This window comes from Lasioglossum baleicum, chromosome 8, assembly GCF_051020765.1.
Source record: "Lasioglossum baleicum chromosome 8, iyLasBale1, whole genome shotgun sequence".
Taxonomy (NCBI): Eukaryota; Metazoa; Arthropoda; class Insecta; order Hymenoptera; family Halictidae; genus Lasioglossum; species Lasioglossum baleicum.
This window is the reverse complement of record NC_134936.1, coordinates 4,759,358-4,781,307: the sequence shown is the minus strand read 5'-3', so window position 1 is coordinate 4,781,307 and position 21,950 is coordinate 4,759,358. Positions and strand designations below refer to the sequence as shown.

Genomic DNA, 21,950 nt, shown 5'->3' with positions numbered 1-21,950 from the left:
AGGTCATTCCAAGCGACATTTTCCTTTGAAAAAAATGTCGTCCGCGGCTTCGTTAACGAGTTATTAACGAAAACCACGGACCAATCAGAGCGCGAGCTAGACGCGTGCAGCCCGGCGCGCCGGCAGGTATGCTAACGCATACGCACAGCACGGGCGTGAACGTATAGGCAAAATTAAATGTAGCAGTAGCTGCAGTTTTTCGCAAATCTCTCAAAAACTAAGGCTGAGCGGCGGTTACATGTATAGGAAAAAGTTGTTCAGAATGTTGAGTTTTACAACATATTTAAATTTTATCAAAATTATCCCCAATTATCTCCTTCCCAAATTCTTTAGAAAAATCTTGCGGAAAACCAGTGTCGTTCGAGCCGCGATAGGGAGAACATCTCCAGACTTGTCAATTCAAAGCTAACGGTTGCTATTAGCTGTGTTTTTGATAGTGCTATTTAAACTAATCACTAGACTGCGGATCTTTATGCAAAATTAATGTTGGCTGCCGCTATTACAAGGGACAGGAGCCAGACAGATATTTGATTCTCACTGTGATCATTTTAAGAAGTTGAAAATAATACTATGGTGTTTTGAAATTATTTTAATCTCTCTACTGTATTAAAATGCACCTACTAATGTTTGCTACAAATGCATGAAATCCGCGGTCTAGTGATTGCATTACCTGATTGTTGTGATTTGTGCAGCAGTACAAGGGATATGGCAATTATTATTAGTGCATAACTATGTGTTGACAAATGTGAACAGTGATTGTGAGTGTGGAGAAATTTCAAGGTATCTGTTTGAAATAAACATACGAATTATTTATCGATTCGAAAGTGAAGGTGAAATTCTGGATCGTCGACTTGACCGCGCATCCCTTAGGCCTTCTACCACCGGCTGTGCAGTTCGTCGACCTGGCTGTATGCCCCTTACGTTTCGGTATACCTGAAGACATCTGTGCAGTTCGTCACCGAGTGACCCATTGACACACATTTCGAAGCTGCAAATGGATTTACGGCTGAATAAGTAAGTTTTTAAAACAATCAGTTTCTGTGCATCTTTTCTCGTTCAGGTAAAGTTGCCGTAAGTCGGGTAAGGATGATCCGGGTCTTCATCGATTTCAATGACCTTGAAATAATGTTATAAAACTCGACGTTTTAAATATCTTTTTCCTTTGAAATGGTTGACGGTCGGCTTTAGTTTCGGAGACATTAGCAGACCGTGTCCGCTGTCATGAACACCCATAATGAATTTACAAGTAAAGTTTCTCGCGATAATCTCGTAAACTAAAGCCGATCGCTAAAAAGTCTAAAGAGAAATGTTGTTCAGGATAATGATCTTGACCACATATCCAAAGCTCATTGAAGTCGGAGAGCATTCACATAATCGAGAAACTCTTGTTCGTTGCGATGTCACGGCGTACCACCGACACTCGCTTGCCGGCGCGGCGGCCCAGGGCGCGCTCTGATTGGTCCGTGTTTTTCGTTAATAACTCCTAAACAAAGCCGCAGTTGACATTGGTGCAAAGGAAAATGTCTCTTAGAATGGTCTCAGGAACCTCCCATTTCAATTAACGACACTTGTTCTGGGACACCCTGTATATGTACGTATGGTGACAGAGTGAGACCCTGTTTTTTCTCTCATCTCCGCAGCGTGTTTACAAGCAATATGTAAACAAACGGAGCGCCGTGACAGGCTTACGTTACCACGGAGCGTGTAAGAATACGTAAAATTCAATACAGTATTCGCGATAGTTTTTTGCAAAAATCTCGAAAACTAAAAGCGACCCCCCTATATTGGAAAAGGAAAAAGTTTTTTAGAATGCGTTGCTGCATAACATACTAAAATTTGATCAAAATCGGAGTACGCAGTGCTTTTGTAAATAATTACCTTAAGATTAATGTAAAAGGTACTTTAAAATATCTCTTTCTAGCTTTGTAAACACGATGCAAGTCTTACAGTTATTGTTTTTCTTTTAATTTTCATTTTATAACCGTATTTAGTCATTTCTTGATTATTATCAATAAATTTAATAGACCCTATCTTCGTCAATAATTAATAACAATTATTGATCAAGATACGGTAGAATGTGTTCGTGCCTCCAGGCACTGGAAGCGGAGAGGTTAGGAGTATCTGATAAATAAGTTGAGAATCAGTTAGGAGGTAAAAGTAGGGTATATTGTACCAATCCTTTGTTTACAGTGATGTTCTGTACAATGATAATCTGCCGAGATTATTGAGTCCCAGTGTCAACACGATGGAACGCTTCACACTCTTATGTCCCGACAATATATTCGACGTCGTAAATCAATACCGTGAAATGACCTTACTATTTCGAAATACTTAAATTTCTCAGAACCTCCGTACTAGCTAATTTAGAACAAGAATTTGTAAACCTTGACGAATACACGATCGCTAAGCGCGATTATCAAAATAACTTGCGAACAGGCAAGATATTATATTCTTTACCGAAAGCTCCTCCTACAAATACGGTCGCCAAACGCGATACTTCTAACTATGGTATGGTACGCCGCGCCGCGCTGCCCAGCACACCCCGAGAGACGCTACGTCTGGATTCGTTTCGACAATCGTAAGCGATCTGGATTCAGATGTGAAAGCGTACACGGCTGACGTATTCGACCGTTATAACACGAACGTACCCTGCCGATTTCTCGGGGAGGTATCGCTCATGATAACACGTATAATACTAATCACCTTCGTCTCACCAAAAGAGTACACCCTTCTGCACCATACGGTGCTCTCGGCTATACTCCGGTTCAGTGTCTAGCAATTCGTATTACACTTAATCGATTCGTCAATCTATTGCTACACCCGGACAACTAGTGATCGTTGAAACATGTAGATACTCTGCCGATTGCTCGGAGAAGTATGCTGTATGCCAACACGTACTGGCGCCTTTTACTATGCAACACCGAAAGAGTGTCTCCTTCTGCGTCGCGTCGTGAGGCGAGCCTAAATTCACTCCGGTTCTAGAATAGTAAATCAACACTGTGTACATAATCACGTTTGCCGCTTATACCATGGATATAGGAATATAGGGATGGAGGATGTCGTTGCGGGGTGGAAGTCTTTTTCAGGAGGGGACGAGGTAGAAGTTGCATCTTTTTCATTGGCTGTGTCCGACGCAAGCGTAGTACGTCATTATGCATGCGTTACATACAGTTACATAACCTTTTAGTATGTTCTTTAATTCGTGTTGCACGTTTTAATTTCCTTTCTATATTCTCTAATTTTAGTTTTCTTTAATCCCTCGTTCTATTTTAATTTCCTTTCTATATTCTCTAATTTTAGTTTTCTTTCTATTTGCCGTTATCGAAAATTTATACAACTTTTCATTTTCTTCACTTTTAATTATTTAACAACGTTCATTATAATATTTGGAACATAATTCATATCACGAGTGTCATACGTTATTATAGGACAAAGGGTTAACTATCACTTTTTATATTTCAACTTGTCAGATATATGCAGTGTGGCCAGATGAGGTTGCCGGCAACCTCATTTCCCCCTCCACCTTATCCCCTTCCACTATCCTATTCCACCGTTCAGTCCCTATCGCGCACGCGCAACGTGTCTTCCATTCGCCTCACTCTGCCTCACTCTATTCTCGTCGCGCAACGTGTCACATATTACTCTGGTCATCAGAGAGGGGGTACTTGTATTCCCCCGATTCCTTTTCGATTACCCCTGTCTGGACACACTGGATATATGTATGTAAACAATCTGTAAAACTGTAAACATTTTTCATACTTGGCGGTAGAGAGTATGCGCAGAAAAACCACCAATCAAATGGATGCAACGTCTACCCCGCCTCCTCCGGAAAAGAAAAAACCCCCCTGCCCATAATGCTAGCTCACGTTCCATCCCTATATTCCTTGTGACGTGGCAGATTTAGCCTACGTCACTCCGAACCTTAGGCGAAAGACCGGGTCACCGAAAAAGCGGTATAATAACGAAACGGCTATAACGAGCGCTCTCCCTGGGACATCCGAACGCCCAAAAGAATAGAATCATCGCATTTGAATGTCGCGCCGCCGGGCGCGACAAGAGTTTTCGGAAACCACCGGAATCGGCGAGGAGCCCGATACCTGTCTCCGGCCGCCGATTGGCGGAAGGCCGCAAGCGAAGACGCTCGGAACACCAATCACAGGGCGCCGCTGGCGAGGAAGACGGCGAGGATTGGACCGAGCCCGGATCTGTCAACCCGGAGAAAGCGACGAGGCTGTTAAACATAAGGACGATCAGCAGTCCACCCTCGTCGACGTCTCATCCGGAAAATGCCATGAGAGCTACACCGGAACGGCTCGGATCCATGGATGCCGACTTACCGCCTTATATCGGCCGGGCTTCGGAAAATAGAAAATACCGAAGGCCCGGGCCGACATGTCATCGAGTCGTCCCTGCGCCCCGAAACAACGTGATTGGCCCGAGCGTCGCCGAAGACGAGAGTGGGGGGAAAACTCGCTTCCGCGTTCCGAACCATCTCGAACTGGATCACTGGGTCGAAAGACTACGATCGGTGAAGACGTGCGAACTAGGAGTGCGCGGGTTCCCGAAATTTACGGGAACCCGACAGTCGAGTCGAGCCGGAGAAAGTCGAGCGAGCTCGAGCGAGTACTCGAGACATCTGAATGTTCGAGTAGCTTGATCGCATCGAGTAGCTTGATCGCATCGGGTAGCTTGATCGCATCGGGTAGCTTGATCGCATCGGGTAGCTTGATCGCATCGGGTAGCTTGATCGCGTCGGATGCTTGATCGTCACGGATAGCCGGAGACATTCGGATTACATTATTACATAGATTAGCCAAACTCGGACGCGATCTTTTTATACTCGTGATTAAACATACGATTCGTAATTCGCACTAATGAGGTCCTAAATTATGTACTCGGTTTTATAAGACGAAATATACAATATATATATTTCGGTTGTGGATTTCGGTTTCGGCTATGGTTCTGATGATTTCGATGATTTTTTATAATGTTATACAAATCAACATTTTGAACAAATAATTACAAAAATTTGTATTATTATGTATTATTAAACTATTATCTATTATTATTCTTTATTTGAACAATTTTTTAAATAAGTAATCTTTTGTAATATTTACAATTTTATTTATATACTCATTATTTAAATACGTATTTATTATTTAAACAATTATTTAAATAAATGTTTATGCTGCAAAATATAATGTATACAAATCCGATTGTATACTTATTATTTATATAGCTATTTATTATTATTTATTTAAACAATTTTTAAATAAATAAATTTTTATAATGTATAGAAACTTGTTTATTTTACATTATTTGAATTATTGTTTCAATAAGAATTTATTGTCAAAACGATTATTTAAATAAATAAATATCTGTAATATATATATATTTATATAGGGGGAGTTCCCCTAGCCCCGGACAGCACCTAGTATCGGACATTAGCTGTATCTCAATAATCTGAAATGCAACAAAGTCGTTTTAACCGTCAAAACAAAGGAAAGGCTAAAACAAACGACGTGCGGAAATTGCACGTTTCTGTCGCGTGAACAAAGCCATTAAAATCATTCGACTGTTAGCGTTCTTGTAAAAATATTATAAAAGATTACTTATTTAAAAATATTATAAAAGATTACTTATTTAAAAATATTATAAAAGATTACTTATTTAAAAATATTATAAAAGATTACTTATTTAAAAATATTATAAAAGATTACTTATTTAAAAAATTGTTCAAATAAAGAATAATAATAGATAATACTTTAATAATACATAATAATACAAATTTTTGTAATTATTTGTTCAAAATGTTGATTTGTATAACATTATAAAAAATCATCGAAATCATCAGAATCATAGCCGAAACCGAAATCAAATTTAATCACGAGTATAAAAAGATCGCGTCCGAGTTTGGCTAATCTATGTAATAATGTAATCCGAATGTCTCCGGCTATCCGTGACGATCAAGCATCCGACGCGATCAAGCTACCCGATGCGATCAAGCTACCCGATGCGATCAAGCTACCCGATGCGATCAAGCTACCCGATGCGATCAAGCTACCCGATGCGATCAAGCTACTCGATGCGATCAAGCTACTCGAACATTCAGATGTCTCGAGTACTCGCTCGAGCTCGCTCGACTTTCTCCGGCTCGACCCGAACCCGTATATGCGGGAACCCGCGCACCCCTAGTGCGAACATTTAGACCGCGATCATAGAAAAGTAATTTTGCGACAGCCGCCATCCCAGCGATATTGGTAAGTGCCGGTCAGGCTTTATTTCGATATATTTTGTCACCAGTTCGTGTTGGTTCGGGGACGTTATTCGAGTTCGCGAAGGTTCGTACCGCGGTGTACCATGTGTTTCCCCGCGTTTACCGTTGACCAGGAGTCGCTCTCCTGAGAGGCTCGCGAGGCCACGGATCGTGTGTCGCCGAATCCTCGTGCACGAGCTATTCGGGACCCACGATATTCGCCCGGTAATTCTTTGGGTTGCCCTCGGATCGTTCTACGGGAGGATAACGCGCCGTATTCGTTTCGTATTGTTCACCGTTCGCACGTTTCGCCCAGTCTCGAATTAGGAACGCGTACGTCACCGGAGCTCGGTCGAATTCGTGCCCTCGTGGCTTGTAAATTCACGCGAAGTCCTGTGACGACCGAGCTCGACGCGATAGAAGTTATTCCGCGCGATCGGCCGAACAGCCGCCGTCACTTTCGTGTTCGCGCCGGCAAATCTATTGACTACCGCCGGCAGCGGCCGGCGGATTGTATGACCATCTCGTTTTAATAAACGACTATATTTTGCCCGAGATCTACCGAGTAGCTTCATTTACCGTGAGAAACGTTCTCGTCGCGGGGAATGCCCCGTTCCTTTCCTCACGTGGTTCCCTGGACCTGTTCGCGGCCGTCACCGGCCTAAACGATGTTCGCAGATTCGACGTCATTTTGAAAACCGATCGAATCGTTCGAGAAGTTCGCGTGGTACGGTATCGTACCTGGCGCCCGTTCGCTTCGTGTACAGTTTTGTCGTTCCGTTCGAATCTGCGAAGATCTTTTGTCTCGAGAGGACCACGTGTCGCGCGACCGAGCGTGGCCCGGTCGCAAGGCCATAATTTCTCGAAGGCGTTTACCTCTCTGTTCGCAGGGAAATAAACGCCGTGACATCCTATATCCATGGCTTATACACCTAAACCCTGACAGATGGTGACCGTGAACAGATGGTGCACTCTGATGATTTCTCAGAGAGTACACGGTATGACGACACGTACAAAAGCTCCTTTCGCTATGCTACACCGAAAGAATGTCCCCTTCTGCGCTGTTAAGCGAGCCAAATTCCACTCCGGTTCTAGAACCACAAATCTGAGCCGTACATAGTCTGTCTGTCATTTACTTATGACTTTATATGTAATCACACGACCCCATGATTCGAAACATCCTATCAGAATGCCGCCTTCTCGAACGTAACCTGTACAATTGACTCTACGCCGTTACGATCTTCACACTCGTTAATAGATATTAACTTCGGCTGTGCCTCAGTGCGGTTTGCACTTGTGACTCCTTGCTTTGAGGCGCGTACGAGACGAAGGCAATCTAGGCGGTTTGACTAGAAATGCGAAGTCGGCTTGACCTCTCGAACAAGTAACGGTTTTCGCCGGATCTATTAGAGTCGCGTGTTATCAGACCCGCTTCCAGACGTAGAGTCACTCATCTGCTTCGCGCATCGACCTCCTTCGATCTGTATCGAGTGGGGATCGGTGCGCGCGCATTCTAATTACACTGTCCAACAGCCAAAAAGTATTTCGATTCCCACTATGCGATTCTTGTAGAGTTTTCCGCGCTGATTCTGAATCTGGTTTTAAAATTTTTCCTATACGTCCAGTTTTTGAGAAAATGGAGTTTAAAAAAAAGACATATTTTTCAACTTTAAACAAATATTGCGATGTTATTATAGAAGATATTGAATTGTTCTTTACAGAAAAAGATTCTGTAGACTTTCCCGAATACAGTGATATCCAATATTAATACATTATGATTGTTTAAACAATGATTAAAGACGGAGATGCACCACTGTTGCACCAATTTTTGCGGATATTTCCGAATTTATCTCAAAAAATAAGGGTCCAGCGAAAAATTGAACTATACCACGCGAAAGAGCAGACTTTTATCTTGAGAAACCCCCCTGTGAAGTTTGCATGTTCAGCGTTTTTTTTTAACCAGAAAGCAAAATATCTTCGCGAGACATGAGTTTCCGCCAGTGGCGCTCGGGACGGGATACGGCGCAGCGACGGGGTACGGAGCGGCGAACGACCGTTCTGGTGGTGAGCGCCACTGGTGACAACTCATGTCGGGCGAAGATATTTTGCTTTCTGGTACGAAAAAAACGTCGACCATGCAAACTTCACAGGGGGGTTTCTCAAGATAAAAGTCTGCTCTTTCGCGTGGTATAGTTCAATTTTTCGCTGGACCCTTATTTTTTGAGATAAATTCGGAAATATCCGCAAAAATTGGTGCAACAGTGGTGGATCTCCGTCTTTAATCATTGTTTAAACATGTTTAAACAATCATAATGTATTAATATTGGATATCACTGTATTCGGGAAAGTCTACAGAATCTTTTGCTGTAAAGAACAATTCAATATCTTTTATAATAACAACGCAATATTTGTTTAAAGTTGAAAAATATGTCTTTTTTTTAAACTCCATTTTCTCAAAAACTGGACGTATAGGAAAAAAATTAAAACCAGATTCGGAATCAGCGCGGAAAACTCTATAAGAATCGCATAGTGGGAATCGAAATACTTTTAAAAAGTTGAAATTTGTTGGACAGTGTTACAGTAATTCTTCGATCGAAGTCCCAACACCCGTGTTTTGAACGGACTTCAATAGTGTAAGGTGGCTATATTTTTATGACCGCGCCGACCGCGCCGAGACTTCAATCGGCGAGCCGAACATAGAGAAGGACAGAATGAAATAGGATCGCGTGGCCGAAGCGTGTCGCCGTCGCTGGCATATTCAAAGGCCCGCGTGTTCTCACAACGAAATGGCAATGACAGAATTGTTTAGTTTTCATTATTGTTCTATGGGACTTTCACTACCTTATTTCTGGCATTTTTCTGATTAAAATGATACCAAACACGATATAATTTGGACATATTTACTCTACATGTGAAGCATAATTTATAATTCATCATACATTTAACATTTTAGGCACGTCAGAGGAAAGAAAACTCGCGTAACAAATTTTTAAACGACTCATTTATACATCAGAAAAATAATCACAAGGAAGTTATTAATAAAAGTGTTAGCATCGCATTGGTATTTTATACAATAGAGTAAACAATACAGTTCTTTTTTTTCACTCGCTGTCTTCTTCCATTTCCTACAGTTACTCCATACCGTCAATGAACCCACTAAATATGGCCAAAGTATATCGTGTTTGGTATCATTTTAATCAGAAAAATGCCAGAAATAAGTTAGTGAAAGTCCCATAAAACAATAATGAAAACTAAACAATTCTGTCATTGCCATTTCATTGTGAGAACACGCGGGCCTTTGAACTGTGCCGGTGGCGGCTACTGTTCGACAAATCTACGACACATACAATTAGATCAATTGCATCCGAGTACAGATCGGTCCTAAAGTCTGTCCAGAAAAACAACAGTAGAAAATTGAATTATTTCAGTGGCTTCATATGCTAAATGAAAATAGTCTTGGGCAATTATAAGTACCGAGAGGGAAAATAAATTTCTATGTCACTTGAGTTCGTTGCAGTTGAGGTGGAAAATTTTTATTTTGCATATTGTTTCGGCTACGACCGACGGTCGGAAAGCCTGATTGCCAGGATCGCCCAGATATGGACGCGCGAGGAAAGGTGTAACGGTCGCGGAACAGAGGTTAAAGAAAACTCTCAACAAACGCCGTGATTTCGATCGAATACGCGCGGTGCTTTATTGGTGATTCAGTAGAAGTTGAGCGCGCACGGCACTGATTTGCGTAAGTGCTAAGGAAGCGCGTTTTACAAGAGCTTTGGAATCAAATGTGTTATCTGAGCGCGATGAACAGAGAGAGTCTCTCCGCTTCGCCGAGGGGGTTCCCGAATAGGCCCAAGTCGACGAACGCGGTGGTCCGCGATTGGCGGATCGATCGCAGAGTCGATTGTTTCGGGATTCGAATCGAGGTAGTTTACGGGTCACGACGGCGAGCCGTTGAGAACGCGGTGTCGAAAATAATAACACACGGCGTGTGTTCTTGAAATAGGTAGAAAAACCCAGCGTGTCTCAATCGACCGGTAAACCTCTCGATTCGAATCCCGAACACATATAAATCCGCAGTCTAGTAATAATGATATTATTACACATTTAACGTATTACTGAACATAGCAGTAAGGTCCTATATCAAAAGCAACATTTTAATTTGCCTGGAATACTTGTTTTAGATCCACGAAAATGGCGACGAAACTGTTCAGTAGACCGGCAACACTCAACTCGGAAACTGCACAACAAGGCGTGCATGAAGAGAAATCAGCGGCAGAAAAAGCGAGCTCACAAAAGTTGACAGTACAGAATTCATCGGCGAGCCCAGCGCAAAAGTATAAATGGAACATCGTCTGGAGAAATGTGTTCATTACCTTGTACTTTCACGTTGCCACGGTGTACGCAATATACCTTGCATTCACCGTACTTAAACTCTCTACGATATTGTGGAGTAAGTTGATTTTTTGGAGTACATTTTTCAAAAAGAGTAGCAACAATACAACACAGTGAAATATTACGGAGATGTTGACCTGTATTATTTCGGGGGTATATAATTTTATTACAGAAATTAATAGAACGATTATAATATTTTTTTAGTGTTCATTATAACAGTGTTTGCGCACCTTGGTGTAACCGCTGGCGCTCACAGACTGTGGTCTCATCGAGCGTATAAAGCAAAGTGGCCGATGCGATTTATATTAATGATTTTTCAAACGATCGCTTTCCAAGTAAGATCTGATCTCCACCACTTTTCTTTCACATCATCGCCACACGGTATTTTCCATTATAACGAAAATAGTAAAATAAATATCGACATTTAAAAATAATATAAATAACGGTAGCAGTATAATAGTTTTATTCATTGAGATGAGACAGGTTTAAAATTTGTTTAAAACATAAACGATTGTATACAGGGTGTTCTGGTAACAGGTGGGAAAAAATTTCGGCTTCATTATTTAGTTATTATTGTTATTAACAATTAAAAATCCGCCCAAAATACGGCAACACTTCTAAAACAAGTGTACGTTGCGTACGTCACACAGGCGCGCGGCAGTCACGTATCAAGTGACAGATGCATGCATACCTTGGTTCTCATTTGGGGCCCCAGCGAGGTGAAAATGAAAAAAAGACGACATTGAACCTATCTACTCATTAAAATCCACGGCGGCGGTTTAGTATAGTGACAAGGCCTGCGGTCGTGAGTGTTAGGCGCGTATGATGAGGACAGGAGGGTAATAAGAAACCGAAAGAATTATTTTGCGGGAATGAACGGTTACCGAGATATTCGCAAAAAACTGCTACTGCTACCCCTTCTACCCCTTGTGGATTTTAACGTGTAGGTAGGTCTAATGTCGTCCAATAATATAATTTATTAAACATTTTCACCTCGCTTGGGCCCCAAACGAGAACCAAGGTATGCATGCAACCTACACTTTATTTATTCGTCATTTTCGTCTTATATTATCGTCGATAACCACCCCTTAAATTTTCTCTCACCTGTTGTCGAACACCCTGTATACATTCAACCCTCTTGTAGCTCAATTGCGAATCTTTACCCAAAAAAAACATTTTCAGCATGGAATTCTTTTTCTTTTTTCTAAATAAATTTATATAGAAGGTAATGTACAAATCAACAGAATTCAGTTTTGTCAATCTTTTTACTGTTTCGAATTACGGTTAGTCATTTTTGTCATGAATGCATACATTCACATAACACGATGCAAAACTTGCGACAAGCCTCCTATAACACGGTTTGCTTACAACACGTATAGCACGACTTGATAAACAATCTTCACACAACCCCTTCGATTAGTACTAGGTACTTCTAAGATTTTCTTGACACGTATTAACCGTGTTCTAGGAGGATCGACTGTATTTCCTAGATTTTTCCTTGGCAGTAACCTGCATTTTTGCAGAACCACATTCATGAGTGGGTCAGAGATCACAGAGTGCACCACAAATATACTGACACGGATGCAGATCCATATAACGCGCGAAGAGGATTCTTCTTCTCGCATTTGGGCTGGTTGTTGGTCCGCAAACAACCTGACGTATTCAAGAAAGGGGCCACCATTGACATTAGCGATCTGAACAATGATCCCATCGTGATCTGGCAGAAAAAGTAAGATGATTGAATTTTTTTCAAAATTGTTCTCGGATAAATGTTATTGTAAAAATGTTCACAATTCATATTGTACATTGTCACGTCCGAGGTTGGACGTTTAGAAAGAAATCGCGAGGGAATCAATTAAAAAATTTACGTTCGAGAATGACATAGGACAGGGGTGGCCAACTTTCTGTGTGTAAATTTTTTTCAAATACAAGTTCAGATGCGCCATACAACTTAAGCAGTTTTTCTACCTTCTTACGTTCATCGTTGCGGTTGGAAAGTAGAGGTAGGATTTGCTTCGGTTAGGGGAGGAAAAGGGATCACTCAATTACGCAACTAACTTAATTAACTTACGCTAGTTGAAAATCTACAATCTACAATAGTGAGAAATAATCTTTTGGACGAGAGGGCGATCGCTGTCTTGAACACTGCAATTCCCACCTAGTCCAGTTAATGAATGCTCATACGGGGGGCGTAGAGAGAAATGGAAGAAACGCAATTTTTAACTTTGGGGCTTTGTTTGGACTAGTTAGGAAGTAAACATACTAAAAGTCCCTACTCCTAGGAGGTGAGCGGGCTACAGGGGGGCACGTAGAAGTAACCTTTTTCGGTTTTCCGCTTGTATCTCGGAAACTATGTGTCCTAGCGATAATACCATTCCATACAAAATTAAAGCTGACAAAATGTGCTATAATATTGATTCTATTCAGTTTTTCGTTATCTCGCATAGTTTCCGAGATATTCGAGTTCAAAGTTCACTAATTGAGAAAAAGAAATTTTTGCCTCACGTTTTTTGCCTTACTTGACTTAGCTAACTTTTCAGCACAATTGGTGAACTTTGAGCGCGGATATCTCGGTAAGCATGCGAGATAGCGAAAAACTGAATCTAATCTATCATATCTTGTGGCACATATTGTCAGCTTTAATTTTGTATAGAATGGTCTTATCACTAGGACGCATAGTTTCCGAGATATCCGCGCTCAAACTTCACTAGTTGTGAAAAAGAAATTTTTGCCTCACGTGTTTTGCCTTACTTGACTAGCCAACTCTTCAGCACAATTAGTGAACTTTGAGCGCGGGTATCTCGGAAGCTATGCGAGATAGCGAAAAACTGAATCGATTCAATCCTGTGGCATATTTTGTCAGCTTTAATTTTGTGTGGAATGGTCTTATCGCTAGGACACATAGTTTCCGAGATACAAGCGGAAAATCGAAAAAGGGGACCTTCTACGTGCCTCCCTGCACCCCGCTCACCTCCTAGGAGTGGGGACTGTTAGTATGTTTACCTCCTCACTAGTCCAAACAAAGACCCAAAGTTAAAAATTGTGTTCCTTCCATTTCCCTGTACAACTTTTCGTTGACTGGACTAATCCTATAATTGTAAACTGTCAAAAAATTGCGACGAATTAATGAGTAAGAAGGCTGTATAAATTCAACTGAGAGCTCTCGGGTGTTGAAAATATGAAGATGGATTCAGTTATGGCGTCAACTACAAAAAAATAAGTATAGACGCAAGGATCCAATGCGCCACTTATAATCATCCAATGCGCCACGTTTGGCGGTTGCGCCATAGGTTGGCCACCCCTGATATAGGATTTTATACGCGAATGTATAAGGAGGCTCGACACGGAATTCAGGCTCGATACGGAATTCATAAAGATTCGACACGACGTGTTATTTCGTTGATCGCTCGCAGGGGACTGTCTCTTTTTATTTTTAAACAAAATCACAACGTAAACATTAACAAAACATTAACGCAATCAATAAAAACATATATAACACTTGCAATCAATAAAAACATATATAACACTTGCAATCAATAAAAACATATATAACATGCACACTTACATCATTCTTACAATTCGGCCGTCCTGACGACAAATCGTCCCGATTTACCGAAATATAAACAACAAATATATACCGATGACAAATATATGTCGATTCACAGCTTACAACTCTCAAATTATAAGGAGGCTCGACACGGAATTCAGGCTCGATACGAAATTCATAAAGATTCGACACGACGTGTTATTTCGTTGATCGCTCGCAGGGGACTGTCTCTTTTTATTTTTAAACAAAATCACAACGTAAACATTAACAAAACATTAACGCAATCAATAAAAACATATATAACACTTGCAATCAATAAAAACATATATAACACTTGCAATCAATAAAAACATATATAACATGCACACTTACATCATTCTTACAAATGGTACGTCAAAGGATGGAGTTCGGGAGAGATTCGACGAAGTACTCGAGTTTTCGTTCCGCGATACGTGGCGATGCAGGGGTGTGCCACGCAGGTCCGGTCCCAGAGAGCGGTCGAATGAAAATGATGATACGTTCGTTAAGGTTTTGGGCCTGGATTCGGGAATTCCCAGACTGCTAGACCAAGACGCGCTAGACCAAGACCGCCTGACCGTGAGTGAGGAGGGTGCCCGAACGGATAGACCAAGTCCGCCTCGTTCGGGGTTGGATCGTTGGCTCGAACGGCTAGACCAGTTCAGCCCGATTTCGAGGCCTGCGCTCCCGCGCGTCTGGCTCCCCGTGACTGCCCTAGTGCTCAGACCCGTACCGTATGAAATGCGCGTGGCGCATTAGGGCGACACGGGTATCAATAGGTTTCCACATTACCACGGAGGGCGCCACGCGCATTTCATACAGTTCGGGCCTGAGCACTAGGGCAGTCACGGGGAGCGAGACGCGTGAGAGGCACAGGCCTCGAAATCGGACTGAACGGTGCAGCCGTTGCCGACCACTGGGCTAGACCAAGTCCGCCTAGTTCGAGGGAAAGACAAATATGGGGCCCGGTACGCGATTCACACTCTTACTGGTGACACGATTTCCACTTCACACACGCATACATCATCCGATGACTTGTTTCTTGATTAATCGCCCGCGGGTGTAGAGGAGAAGTTAAGAGAAGGTGGTGTTAGATGGATTTGGCGGTAGATGGATTTGGAATAGCGTGGTATCGTTGCACCGATGCGGACTCCGTCCGTTATACAAGTGCTTCGTTAGTGGATCCCTGCGGGTTTCTTGATTTCGTCTTGCTCCTTTTGAGAATGGATGGGAACTGGCCCTGAGTTTCAATGGTAATTCCTCCGTGGTTCGATGAGAATTGCTTCGATGATTTAATGTGATCTCTCTCACGATTCGATCTGTTCTGCCTCTGACGATTCGATCTGTTCTGCCTCTGTTGGCAGGCGATATCTTCCTTTATGGCAGTGTGCCCAGGCGGGATACGCTTCTTCGCGCATGCGCGGCGTTTTCAGCCTCAGTAAAGTACGCTTCTCGAGGAAATGTGGCACCTTGAGCGCCATGCAGAATTTTAAGAAATTGATTGATCTCCATGGAGCCTACTACATGTTTGGTTCTTTGACTTTTGCACTTCTAAGTCGTCCATTTGGACCACTGTGCGTCCCGTCAATTATACCGGTACATTCCCGCCGATATAGCAGCCTCAGGGCTCTGCTACATCCAGTGGCGGACCAAGGCAAATGGGGGCCCTAAGCGGTTAAAATTTCGGCCCCCCACCAACAAAAAGTTTCAAGAAAACTCTTATTAATTTATAAACAAAAAAGAAAAGTAATCAGAAATTTTATACCATAAGACATTAAATAAATTTATTAAAAAACATACATACATTTTACAAATTTTTTATTTTATATGAATTTCCGTCTTGCTTTGTTTCTTGCAAATTCATGAATTATTTTGGCAGTATCAATTCGGCTTAAAATTTTTTGCTCCATATACAGAATAGCCACATTATTTAGCCTTTCTTCTCCCATAGTGCTCCTTAAATAATTTCTTACACCCTTTAAAACAGAAAACGATCTTTCTCCTGACGCATTAGGTAACGGAATTGTTAAAAAAATTTCAATAATAATTCAACATTCGGAAATGTGCAAGACATTTCTTTGGCTGCTCGATAGATGTCTGGTGTGGTTTTTATGCTGTCCTCGTTTTCTTTCAAAAACATTAAAAAATGGTCATATTCATCTTCAATAGTATGAACATCAATATCGTATTTGTAAATATCCTCCAACTTATTCATCGCGATCTTTTTTTCTTCTTTTGATAAATTCAAATAAAAAAATATTCGTAAGGGCTGTACAACAACTTCATACGCTTGAATTCTTCGAGATAGTTCTGCCTTGATGTTATCACATACAACATAAAATGAATTGACTATAAAATGTTCTCTTATTGTAAATTCATATCCGACTTCTTTGTTTTCATCAAAACACATTTTTCTCTTTTTGTGTCTGCGAGTTTGTCCTTCTTCTACATTAAATGATAGCCCTGAAAAATCAGTTGCAAAATCATTATTTCCAAAATTTTTAAGTTAAGATATTTTAAGAGCTCGGGGCCCCTAGGTATCCGGGGCCCCCCGCGGCCGCTTAGTCCGCGTATCGTTAGATCCGCCTCTGGCTACATCATTGCTTCATCATAGATACGTTACTGTTTTGGACGCGCATGCGCGAAAAAACGTATCCCTTCTGGGCACACTGCTTTATGGTTCACTGTCGTTGGTGGGGGTAGTCCCCACTAGGAGTCGAGATTTTCCTAGTGGAAGGGGTTTCCTTTTGAAAATGAGTTGATTCTCCGTCTAAGTCTTTATGATAATTCTTCAGGATAAATCGTTGGAGACAGAGGCGGTACTGACTGTTCGAACCGTCGATCGTAATTGTCTGATGATTTCGATCGCTTCGCTCGTCGATCTCGATCTTGGTGGGGATTGTCGCGCGGTGTATCCTTCGGGGGAAACAATAGGATCGCACGCTTGCGGGAGCAGGCCTTGAAACTTATATCAAAATTAGTTAAATTTATTATGTATATTAATTAGTTAAACTTATATCAAAATGTACAGATGGCGCGTACATCGGGTGATGCGTACAAGCGAATCTATGTATGTTCCTATTCTATGACTGTACATGTCGTCTTCATTACTTTCAAATAAAGCAGTTACGTTATGTGTCTCATGATATACACACGTGTTATATGGATAGAAACTGTTATTCCCAAAATCGCTGGAGCTTGACGGGATTACATTCCAAAGTGATGACGTGTCGATGGAAGCAGTCTTCTCGAATATTAATGTTAATTTGGAAAAATGCTTGTGTTACAAAAGTAAGGAGGGAATCTGATGACGGACGTCACAACATACAGAGTGCCCCAATATTAATGAAAAACACGGACCAATCAAAGGGCGGTCATGGCGGACGGATTCCGGCTCGGCCAATGCCAATGCCAATGAATGCTGTAGCCGCGTTCTGATTGATCCGCGTTTTTCGTTAATAACTCCTTAACAAATCACGGAGAACATTTTCGTACAGGAAAAATTTACCTTTAATGACCTTGGGAAAATGGCCCCTTTCAAGGAAGGACAACATTTTTGGGACATCCTGTAGAGTTTATTAAAAGGTTCGGTAATTATTTAGAAGTTGGACTTCCTCTCCGTTTTTGGTGACCTTGAAATATGTTGTCAAGGTCATCATTCTGAACAACTTTTCCCGATACATGTTACCGCCGCTCGATTTTATAGTTTTCGAGATATCCGCAAAAAACTATTGCTAATATTGAATTTTCCGTATTCTTGCACGCTCTGTGGCAACGTAAGCCTGTCCCGGCGCAGCGTTAGTTTACTTTTTGTTTCTAAACACGCTGTGGAGATGAGAGAACGTTTGCGTGACATGTCCGAGTGTCTGGCGCCCGAAATTTCGTACCATTCGGTTGAAGAATTACGAGTCTGCTAATGTGTTTTGTCCCGGCTGGACCAGGTATCGTGCAGCCGAGCGTGGCCCGGCCCTCGGATTATAAAAACCCGGTGTCGCTAGAGTTCGCGTGTAAATCATTTCGAAAAATTAGTAAAGCGACGTGACACTATATAGAATGCAAAAAATCAGCGATCAGAATTAGTTAGGATTATTAGGTGGAGGGGGCGGAGAGGGCCGGCCGTCAGGCCGACCCGACCACGCATACGAAAACCCAGAAGTAGTCTTTTAAAATTAAAAGCTCACTCTATATATGTGTGACCAGAGTGAAACCCTGTTTTCTCTCTCATCTCCACAGCGTGTTTAGAAACAATAAGTAAACAAACGCCACGCCGGGACAGGCTTACGTTGCCATGCAGCGTGCAAGAATACGGAAATTCAATACAGTATTCGCAATAGTTTTTTACGAATATCTCGGAAACTAAAATCGAGCGCCAGTAACATGTATAGGAAAAAGTTGTTCAAAACGTCGAAATCTATAACATATTTAAATTTTATCAAAATCGGAGAAGAAGTCCAACTTCTAAATAATTACCAAAGGTTCTGACCTAACTCTTTCGATGCCCAGTAGAAGAACAAAACAAAGTGAAAAATGTTTTACAGTATAGGGGTGGGCGGGTACCCGAAGTTGGGTCGGCTCCGGAACCCGAAAATGTATATTGTTTAGAGCAGGCATGCACAGCTCGTAGCTCTCAGAGCGGCTCATGAGCTGGCAAGCGGCTCGCGGCCGCTCTCGGAGCCGAGACCTAGCTCGGACGTATAAGCGGGTCAGTGGCTCAGGTTAAAAAGAGCTCTAGAAAAATTTTACGATAATAACAACTTAATTCCGGACACACAATTCGGGTTCAAACATCAACTAAGTATAATACATGCAATACATAAACTAACATCCGATATCCACGCAGCTATTTTTAATAAAGAGAATGTGGCAGCCTGCCTTATAGATCTAGAAAAGGCCTTTGACACAGTGTGGGTCAAAGGTCTCTTATACAAAATGAAAAAAAGGCTGCGAATCACACCTGTTAAAAATACTAACGAGCATGTTACTGAACAAAAAATTTTACACAAACACACACCAAGATATTTTATTCGAAATGGAAGATGGCCTGCAACAAGGAACAGGTACAGCTCCGATTCTTTTTAACTTTTTCAATGCAGAAATTCCGAACTTATTTGATATACCAGATTCAACAGACATAAAAGTCATATTTTTCGCAGATGACTTAATAGTATACATTACAGGAAAAAACGTCAAAAGTCTCCAAACCAAAATACAATCAATAGTTAACAAAATAAATGAATACTATAAAACCTGGAAGTTAAAAATAAACCCAACAAAATGCGAAACTATTTTATTGAAGCAAAAAATAGACAAACAGAGCAAAACTTTTAGAAACTCCTGCAAATCATTCCAGATAAAAATTGACGATACAACAGTCCCACACAAAAATCTAGTACGATACCTCGGCATTTACTTAGATAACCGAATAATGCTAAACGAACATATCAAAATACAAATGGAAAAAACTAGAAAAGCATTCATGGTTAACAGCAAAATATTCCATTCCGATTACCTAATCCGCAAATTAAAAAATTATGTAACATGCTCTTGATTAGACCTATAATCTCATATGGTTGCCCTATTTGCTTTAACACGAGCCCACATATAATAGAAACTATTAGAAAATTCGAACGTAAATGTCTAAGAGCGTGTACGCGTGTATATAGGAGTAGAGAATCGAATTTCAAAAAATTCGAAACATGTAAAAAACTATATGACACGGCAAATATACCAAGGATAGATAGCTTTATGATAAAATTAAATAGAGATTATTTCGCGAAAATTAGACATATAAGAAACAACAATAAAATTTCTAGTTTGCTATACCCAAATGACGAATATTACATGAGAACGTGCAATACTGAAAATATCCCTCCAGAAGCTTACCTATTATTAGACAAAACGGGTAGAATCACAGATTCAAATAATATGCCTATTATAGAGAGGAAATCTAGTGATAAAAAGGATCCTATATCCACATAATCCTAACAGCAATGACCTTTCTCTCAGATCAAAACTAGTCTACAATATGTCTCTCCCTAAGAGAAATATCGAAGATAAATACTACAAAAGCACCAAAATATACTGGTGGCTAAAAAGCGAGTAAATAATAAGACTGATGCAGGCTGTGACAGCTGAAGTGTGTTACTAAATGTATATATACATATAAGATAATGTAGATAGCAACAACTTTAGTATACCATATACAGGGCGTCCCAAAATTCGTGTACTTCCTTGAAGTGGGAGGTTCCCGAGACCATTCTAAGAGACATTTTCCTTTGCACCAATGTCAACTGCGGCTTTGTTTAGGAGTTATTAACGAAAAACACGGACCAATCAGAGCGCGCCCTGGGCCGCCGCGCCGCGCCGCGCCGGCAAGCGAGTGTCGGTGGTACGCCGTGACATCGCAACGAACAAGAGTTTCTCGATCATGTGAATGCTCTGCGATTTCAATGAGCTTTGGATATGTGGTCAATATCATTATTCTGAACAACATTTCTCTTTAGACTTTTTGGCGATCGGCTTTAGTTTACGAGATTATCGCGAGAAACTTTACTTGTAAATCTATGGGATCGATGTACTACTAGCTTCTATCCGATTTCAATGAGCTTTGGATATGTGGTCAAGACCATTAATCTGAACAACATTTCTCTTTAGACTATTTGGCGGTTGGCTTTAGTTTACGAGATTACCGTAAAAAAAGAGAAGAAGCAGAAACTGATTGTATTAAAAACTCACGTATTCAGCCGTAAATCCATTTGTTGCTTCGAAATGTGTGTCTTGAAATTTCTCCACACTCACAATCATTGTTCACATTTGTCAACACATGGTTATGCACTAATAATAATTGCCATATCCCTTGTACTGCTGCACAAAACACAACAATCAGGTAATGCAATCACTAGACCGCGGATTTCATGCATTTGTAGCAAACATGAGTAGGTGCATTTTAATACAGTAGAGAGATTAAAATAATTTCAAAACACCATAGTATTATTTTCAACTTCTTAAAATGATCACAGTGAGAATCAAATATCTGTCTGGCTCCTGTCCCTTGTAATAGCGACAGCCAATATTAATTTTGCATAAAGATCCGCAGTCTAGTGATTAGTTTAAATATCACTATCAAAAACACAACTAATAGCAACCGTTAGCTTTGAATTGACAAGTCTTTGGAGATGTTCTCTCTACCGCGGCTCGAACGACACTGATTTTCCGCAAGATTTTTCTAAAGAATTTAGGAAGGGCATTTAGAGTGTCGAAATTCGAAATGCATGCTGTAGCACGTTTACGAAAACGACGGGACGGTTAGACGAAAAACAGGACGCGAGAAGGACCGCTGTAAGATTTACGGCAAACACATGTTTAGTATTTCCTGCAGATTGGTACGCAGAGTCGATGGGTAACCGCGCGATCGAAAACGTCATCCGTCCTTTTACCCAGCAAGGGGTAAAAATTTCAGGTCAGCGTAGAGCATCCCTATTGTCCTATACCTTCCTTAAGAAACTTTCTAAAAGAAGGACAGACGACGTTTTCGAATGGTCATCCATCGACTCTGCGTACCAACTTTTTCGATCGAAAACCTAGTAAGATTCTAGTAAATAGCAAATATCTAGCAAGTAACTAGAATCTTACTAGATTTTGGGTCCGAAACATGGGTCTGCGCCATGTAGTTGTTTGACCTTATACGAGCATATTTTGAGCTGGATGAGGGCTCATTCTAAAGAGGAAGGTTGATCA

The 21,950-nt window shown here is 41.1% G+C and overlaps 1 protein-coding gene across 1 annotated transcript in view; it reads left to right on the top strand.

The window, feature by feature from the left end:
• The first annotated feature begins 223 nt into the window (after nt 1-223).
• LOC143211107 (acyl-CoA Delta-9 desaturase-like) overlaps nt 224-21,950 on the top strand; it is a 256,986-nt gene continuing 235,259 nt past the window's right edge. Inside the window, exons 1-5 of the mRNA XM_076428549.1 lie at nt 224-573; nt 693-1,014; nt 10,438-10,706; nt 10,853-10,983; nt 12,172-12,377. Coding sequence (XP_076284664.1) covers nt 995-1,014; nt 10,438-10,706; nt 10,853-10,983; nt 12,172-12,377 — 626 coding nt within the window. The 5' untranslated portion in view covers nt 224-573; nt 693-994. The remainder of the gene's footprint in view (nt 574-692; nt 1,015-10,437; nt 10,707-10,852; nt 10,984-12,171; nt 12,378-21,950) is intronic.